Genomic DNA, 7,811 nt, shown 5'->3' with positions numbered 1-7,811 from the left:
GCGCGTCGCCTATCCTATCGCCAGAGCGGCCCAGCTCGTTCCCCACCGCCATTCATTTTCAATAACCATAAATTTCACCTACACCATACCTGACTTGTATGGATATCGATGGAAAATAAGACCTAATCTTTTTTTTTTGCGAATAAATAAGACCTAATAAGCTTACTTTACAACCTAGAACGAAATGTTAGCCTTGAGCATAAAAATTAATATTACGACAACAGATTTGGTATGGAAATGGAAGCATACAACAAAATCTTCTCGCCGCAATGTCAAATAATATCAAAATGCAGAATTCCTGTCTGCAAAATTCTGCATTTGCATAAGATAACAACACAGTAGAGTACTATTGGCGAAGGAAGAATGGAAGTTTCGGCGAGAAAAATAGATAGAACGTGCGCGCAGGCTCGCGCAGCGACAAGCCACCGACCATTCCGCCCTAGCCGTCCTCCCTCCCTCCCTCCTACGAAGATCTCTTTCCAATTAAACAAACGCTCCCCCAAAAATCCACCTTCCCACCAGTTAACCCATCGCCCTCCTCCAGATCCCAACCTCCCTAATCCGTGGCCAGCAGAAGCGGCGGCGTTTCTAGGGTTAGTACCACCGGGCCGTTGTTATTTCCTTATCTTAATCCTCCGCCGTGTCCCCTTGAAATTTATATTCGAACTCGTCATCAAGTTATTAGTACAAAAAATGATCTTGTGTTTCCCTTTGGTCGAAGTTAGATGCCTTGCGCAGAACCACCTCCGGGGTCGCCGGCTGTGTGTTGTGCCGGCATTTGTTAGTAGAAACTCTTGTTATGTACTCCGTTCGAATCCGTTGCTTACATATAGACACACGCATGGGCATAGGCGCGTAGTGGCTGAAATCACAAGCTGAGATTATTATTTTGGTCGTAATATCCGGTCTTGTGTTGCCGTTGGTTGAATGAAGTGTGAGGTTTCCTTTCTTGTGGCGTTCAAGAATCAAGATAGGGATACGAGTTGGTTACCGAAATGACTAAATTGTATGGTTTATGGCAGGAAGATAAAAATATTACGCACATAATCTGTTTTTATTTTTCACCAATAGAGTGCCATGGAACTTAGGATACTCAATCTATCTGATAAAAAGGTCTGTTCAACAAATTAGCTGAAAGTTCATTTTGTTCGTTGTCGCCATGCTAGTAGATACAGATAGTAATTTAAGGGCTAAGCTGCAAACCAAGAGATGGACAGCAAAAAGAAGAGGAACAGGAAGAAGAAGGGAAACCAAGGGAAGAATACTGGTGATGCGGTGACCAATGCCGATGAAGCTGTTCCTCACAGCCACAATGATGATTTGGCTCCAAAAGAAAATTATAGTGGTGCTGATGCAGATGATGCAGTGTCCAGTGTTGGAGATGCAGTGTCCAGTGTTGGAGAGGGAACACAGTACCAGAAACGCGAGCAGACTCCGCATGCAAAGCAGAATGTTGCAAACGCTGATGAAACCATATCGTCGTCTGTTGGTGAGGTGATTCCATGCGACGAGAATCACGAACCTACCATGACACAGGAGAATCACAAGGCCAGTAATACAGTCTATGCAGATCAGATGAGCATTGGGATTTCAGATTCTACCATGGAACTTGGCAAGGACCGACTTTTTGAATCAAAGCTTGTAAGTTCTTCTGTAAAGCGTAACTGCACTATCAACGGCCTCTATCTTTTCAATTCAAGTTTGATATATCTTCACTGTGAACATCCCCTGATCATGCATACCTACCATCTAACCGTTCCTGTAAAGAAGAATGTTATCATTTCTGCAATATTGTTGCTAGATACCTGCTCTTTCATCAGTGAAAATTACTTGGATTTCTCAATTTGCACTTCCAGCTCCGCATTTGCACATTTGATTCTTTGTGCTGTTCATCCTTGTAAATACACTCATTGGTCATTGCCACCGCAGGATAAATTACACGATACAATAAAGCAATTGGAAGATGAGAAAGGTTTATGGCTTCAAAAAGTGGTATGTATGCATGCCCCTGTTTTTAACGTCGACATACATAACAGTATCATGTACTTTTTTGCGGGGAATATCATTTATTTGTTTAAGGGTAATAATTGAGGAAAGGGATTATGTATCAACAGATGCAAAGCCTGTTTGCTGTCTGCTTATTATCTGAACCAGACGGTCACTTCTGAACATGAAAAGACTATTTTGCACACTAGAAACATCTCATACAAAATACTCTTATATTTCTTTTCCTGCAGAACGAGATGGAGAGCGAACTTGAAAAGTTGCATAACAAAGTGGGTTATCATGCACAAAATGAGGTATGTTTTATGTGCTGGACGTAATCACCATTTGATTTGATCAATGCAGCTGGGAAATTATCTTACTCTCTCGAGTCTACTATTTATTTTCTTCCATGTAGCTAGGTGAAATGAATTGAATTTTCTTACCTCATATTGCCTTTTATTTTAGGTCATTTTGGAGGAAAAACTTAATAATCTACAGAATGGGTACGATATGCTGGTTAAAAAGGAGGTATTTGCTGTTCCTTCTACTTATTTGTTTCTTTGATGAGAAAGGTCTATGTGCCAGTCTTGTTGTATAGGAGGTCAAACTTTACCGATGAACTTTGGTTTGAGCTTAGGCTTTGACACTGGTAAAAACTAAAAGCAGTTTTAAAAATACAATGAAGTACCTTCCTTCCATTTTACAGGATGATCACCCCAAAATGACTGGATCATCTTTTTTAGCTTGTTAATTTAGTGCCAGGGGTTGCAAAGCCATGATATTTAGCTTGTTCACTCAATCGGTAGTTTAGTTCTATTAATGCAAGTGATGAATCAAAATCACTAGATATGTCGTTGGGATGAGATGTCTTTGGGTCGTCCCAAGCAGCTCAAACTTCATGTATGGAGCAAATCACTAATCAGGCTTGATTTATTTAAAGTTGCTGAAACAGTAACACCAATATAATATTTATTTCGCAATTTCACGTAGGAAGTTTTGGATAACAAAGTCAAGTGCGTAGAGGATGTCAATGGTGTCCTAACTCATCAGGAGGTAATGTTCAGAGAGATTACTTATCACTACTTTCTCTTCGCGTTTTTTATGCCTTCGGGGACTTGTATCATTTTTCTTTTTAACTGTTTTGGGTTGACATGCTGCTTATTTTCTTCAGACTTCTCTTAAAGAAAGATTAAGTTTGCTGGAGGAAACCAATAAAGCATTACAGGAGCAGGTAAGAATTACACCGTCTGTTTCCAACTGTTTATTTTTCTTCATTGTAGCTGGTTGAGAAAAATGAATCCTTAGTGAAATGCTAATATCGCAATATGTATCCTATGGGCAAGCATTAGTTGTTTTTTCTAAAAGGAGATACAGCATACGTACTTTGGTTCTGCGGAGTAGTTGTTTATACTTAATAAACCTAAAAAAAGTGTCTAATAGTTCATATGTTGGTATATGAATCTGTCAGATCTGGACCTTCAATTGTTCGGTTTTCATATGTAGCATGTGCACATTTACTTATATATTCTGATATTACTATTTAATAACAAAGCCTGGCAGGTGAAGGTATTGGATGAAACTTCAAAAAGTACTGTTGAGGAAAATCAGCGGTTGGTGGTAAGTGTGGATGAATTGGAGTCAAGATTACAAACCCTTGAAGCAAAGATTGCACTTACTGAAGCCTCCATTACTAAAGAGGTAAGTTTGTCCAGAACATCGCTCTATTGATTCTTATGTTTATACCCATTTGATTTCTACCAACCTACAACTGAATATTTGATCTCCAATGAAATTGCCTGGTCAGAAATACGTATTATTTATTACCTCTTTGTAATAAATTCTTAGCATCCAGACTATTCTATAAAACTGATTTTTTTTTATGATGCAGGTTCCTGAAAATGAGGTGATGAATCAAACAGATCTGTCCGGTTCATTTCTCCATAAGCAGACCACTGATTTTACGACCGTGATCAGTAAAGTAAGTATGTTACTATGCGAATGTTTGTCCATTTCCGTAAGGATGTTACTGTACCCAAAAATTATCTATGTACGTAGTTCATTTACATGAATATCCATTCTGGGTGGTTACAGTTCAGTTCCCCACTTGTTGGGAATGTGATTTCCTTACATGTCGCAATGATTCATAATTGCTTAAATGCAATGTTTCCCTGTGTGCAGGGTAACGAACTTGCTGCTGATAGAGGTCTGAACAGTTCGCTGGCAGTTACTTCGGACAATATCTACAGTCATGTCAGCAACATTCCTGTTGGTGCCTATTCTAGTGATCATGCAGATGAAACTTCGGTGTACGTTGCAGAAGCAACGAGCAGCAATGGTGCTGGCCAGAGCCTCATGAACGCAAATGCATGCCAAGGATTTGATGAACCAAGAACAAGTGGTGAAATCGTGCCGGTTCCGTTGGATGATGTACTGATTCATGAAGATGATCCACAGACAGCTGAGGAGGTTCCATTCACTGATGCCCCCATTGTTGGCGCACCCTTCCGGTTGATCTCGTTTGTTGCTAGGTATGTCAGTGGTGCAGACTTGGTGAACCAAAAGTAACTCTACATCTGCCCATCGGGCTGCTCGAGATCTGTGTGCTGGAAAGAGGAGTCCTGTTTTTTGTTGCACTGACATAGTTTTCAGTAAGCTTTTGGAACTTCTTCGTAACATTAAGATGGTGGCGAATGTGTTGGACGGGTGCATTGGATTCTGCAGAGATATGGACGCTATGGTGATTTGTGGCGGTGCTTGCTGCCGATAGATTTTTTCCTCCCCTGTAATTTTATCAGGGGCGTGAGAAGTTATTGTTCCGGATTTATACAAGAGGGCTTTGTCTGACCATGTGAGAAGCTGTACTGGCCAGATTTATATTATAGTAACATCTGAAATGTTGGTATGCCTTGTATTCTCTGAGTTCTGGTATGTGGGTGATACGGCCACCTTGATTGGTTATTACTCCCTCCGTTCCGTTCTAAGTGTTAAGGGTGCGTTTGGTTGCAGTCATCAACCGGAATGTCATGGGTCGGACCCGTTCCTAGCCCCGTCTGGTGTTTGGTAGGAGTATAGAGCTGGAACGGTAACCGACTGGTTCCCACGAACCGAATATTTCTGTCAGATGCGGAAGGCGCTCATACCTCCAAATCGAGCGGACCACATGGAACCGGTCGTTATCCTCGCACTCCCGCAACTCTATCGCCTCTCCCTCTCTCGACACGAGCGGCGGCGGGTAGCAATAGGCGGCGTTGGAGGGAGGAGAGCAACGGCGGGCACCGAGAGACGGCGCTGGATGGAGGCGAGCGACGGCGGGCACCGAGAGACGGCGGCTAATGGAGGCGGGCGGCGGCGTAGATCCGTACCAGAGTGCACGAGCAGCTCCTGCACGGCCTCATGCATCACGAGACGGCCGCGCTGGATGGCCGCGAGCGACGGCGTTGATCTGTAGTACGCGCAGCTGTGCGGCCTCGTGCACCGCTAGGCGCGGTCTTCGCGCCCAGGTGTCTCCAGTCCTGTGCCGGCGCCCAGCGAGCCCAACCAGTGCGCCGGCGATTGGGGCTAAGCCCTGTACTGTTGAGCTCCCCATCCAATTCAGTCTTTGTCTTGTCGAGATCAGCCATTTGACTGAAACCGGCTGTTTTTGGTGTTCTGAAATCTGATTCAGTGTATGCACTGCTCTTTTTTAATTCAGCTTAATCTTGCCCATATGTGTGCCAATGCATCCAGTGGTTTTTGATTGACTGAAATCCAGTTCAAAGTTTAATATATTCTACATAATCACAAGCAGACAAGTGTAGGGATGAACAAATCCATTTCATCACATATCTGAAACCAAACACTAAAACATAACTGTTCCATTCCTCAGATTTGCATTAACCAAACACAAGGATGGAACCGACCCATTCTACTAGAACGGAATCATAACATTTCATTTCACTTCGTTTCTGAACCAAATACACTCTAAGTGTCGCTGATGTAGACAAGACACTTATAATATGGAAGGGATGGAGTTTTTGCATGTTTCTTTTTATGGTGCTATACTTGTATTACTCTAAAATCACAAATATAAAATGTTTTGGATATTTTAATATATACGACATACAGACTACAATGAGTGAACAAACACACAAATAGGTTAGAACATATATTTTGCCCAAAAAAAAGGTTAGAACATATATTTTTTCTAATGAGAACCGAACCTCGTTATGAGATCCGATCCGTTGTTGTGGCCCGACCTTTCACGGTACTCCACCTTCAGTAACAGTAACCTCTCGCCCGCGCACGCGATGCACACGAAGTAAAGGGTTTGAACCTTGCGGCTCAGCACGAGAGAAACAATCTGGACGACGGCACCTCACGCGCAAAACAATTTCCTCACAGAAATCGCAACAAAGAGGTTTTCTAAAGCTACCTCAAAAACTTGATACGGGTGTCTACCCCTGAAAACACATCTGTCTATTTCATATCAAAATATAACCTCAGTTTTACATGGTCGCACCTTTGGCCTTTATAGGCTGCACACACGCACAAAAAAAACATAAAAGGAAACTCTAAACCGAACCTGAAACTTCTCCCGAGACCCACAAGGTTACATGCCTTATTTTTAGCATGCAATCTGTTACAAGGAATATCTAATTCTAAATATGCTTGGACTATAATTTGGTGCGCCATTATTTCCTTTAATTGTTCTGGTGGACCCCATTCGACTTCCTTCAAACATAGCAGACTCCACACGCTCCACGGCACGTTTGCACTTGCGTGATATTTGTGCGGCTGAAACAAGAACATAAATCCTAGTACCTTGATTCTTCCTTTAACTCCTTCCATATCTCCAATTAAATAGCCATAATTCTTGGTTGCATGCACGGAATGGATTTTGCCTCCTACAATTAAAACAGAATAGCATTCTATGCTGGCTTTCATCTCATATTTCTCTCTCTTTATTTCTTGCACCATTGTACGCATGTCAAATTCTGAAATAAATCTTATCTGGTTCTGAGCTTGGACTTGTTTCTTCTTTCGGCCTATATTAATTCTGTCCGATGCATCAACGTGCATGCAAGTATTAGCTAGTGTATGCTCATCTTCATTACTTGGCCGTAGATACTCCAGTGTAGATGCATCGTACTTTCGGACAACACCGGCTTCAGATGAAACATCGATGACCTTACTGTTTTTATTACGAAGGGTCGTATCATCATCTCTCCCTTGAATTGAAACCGTCCTCCGTTTCGAGTCAATTTCTTCAACAATATTTTTATTTGCAGACTGGACGACCACCGTAAAATTTTCGGTAACTTTGACCCTCTTCTTTTCTACTTCTGATGCGGCATGAGCAATATCTCGCTTCTGACGATCCGCCCTATACTGATTAAATGTGCATGAGTCAAGCGGTACATACTGTCCTCCATGAGCAAAAGAAAATTCTCCCACTGAATGATATGTTAATTGTCTTTTATCCGTCCATGGTTTTCCTAGCATTATTGAACATGTATGCATGTGCATAGAAAGAACATCACACAAGACCAGATCACCATATCCGCATAAACTGATCTGTACGTCGACGCGATGCATAATCTTGACAAACTTGTCCTTCCACCAAAGCTCATATGGTTCTAGCTGTTCAATCAACGGCAGGTTCAAAGCATCAACCATAGTCCGACTCATCAAATTCATCCCAGAATAGCAATTCATCAAAGTTGAACAACTCGCCGGCCCTACACGCACACGCGTAAAGCATTGGTACCACGGCAAGGCACGCAATGGATCCTTCTCCGCCGACATCATCAATTGCGAGCTACAATCTTTCCTCATGATAAAAAAAA

The 7,811-nt window shown here is 42.1% G+C and overlaps 1 protein-coding gene across 2 annotated transcripts; it reads left to right on the top strand.

Annotated features, from left to right (window-relative positions):
• The first annotated feature begins 366 nt into the window (after window positions 1-366).
• Window positions 367-5,691, top strand: LOC125530839 (meiotic coiled-coil protein 3-like). 2 transcript variants are annotated; one of them, XM_048695259.1, is made up of 10 exons: window positions 367-593; window positions 1,170-1,641; window positions 1,930-1,992; window positions 2,238-2,300; window positions 2,452-2,514; window positions 2,977-3,039; window positions 3,158-3,217; window positions 3,547-3,684; window positions 3,875-3,964; window positions 4,165-5,691. In XM_048695259.1, exons 2-10 carry the CDS (start codon window positions 1,210-1,212, stop codon window positions 4,549-4,551), a joined length of 1,359 nt encoding a protein of 452 aa, XP_048551216.1. In that variant the 5' UTR covers window positions 367-593; window positions 1,170-1,209; the 3' UTR covers window positions 4,552-5,691. The 2 variants fall into 2 exon arrangements, with proteins under 2 accessions (XP_048551216.1, XP_048551215.1); XM_048695258.1 differs by having other exon boundaries at window positions 368-593; window positions 1,167-1,641.
• The last annotated feature ends 2,120 nt before the right edge of the window (window positions 5,692-7,811 follow it).

The sequence above is a fragment of the Triticum urartu genome, unplaced genomic scaffold (genome assembly GCF_003073215.2).
Source record: "Triticum urartu cultivar G1812 unplaced genomic scaffold, Tu2.1 TuUngrouped_contig_6597, whole genome shotgun sequence".
Taxonomy (NCBI): Eukaryota; Viridiplantae; Streptophyta; class Magnoliopsida; order Poales; family Poaceae; genus Triticum; species Triticum urartu.
The sequence above is the reverse complement of the archived record's forward strand: the minus strand, read 5'-3'. Positions and strand labels throughout refer to the sequence as shown.

What these genes read in the sequence shown, in the direction of transcription:
- LOC125530839 (XM_048695259.1), top strand. Translation starts at nt 1,210, where the DNA reads ATGGACAGCAAAAAGAAGAGGAACAGGAAGAAGAAGGGAAACCAAGGG. An exon ending in GTTTATGGCTTCAAAAAGTG is followed by an intron (nt 1,993 to 2,237) that starts GTATGTATGCAT and finishes CTTTTCCTGCAG; the next exon opens with AACGAGATGGAGAGCGAACT. An exon ending in TTACGACCGTGATCAGTAAA is followed by an intron (nt 3,965 to 4,164) that starts GTAAGTATGTTA and finishes CCCTGTGTGCAG; the next exon opens with GGTAACGAACTTGCTGCTGA.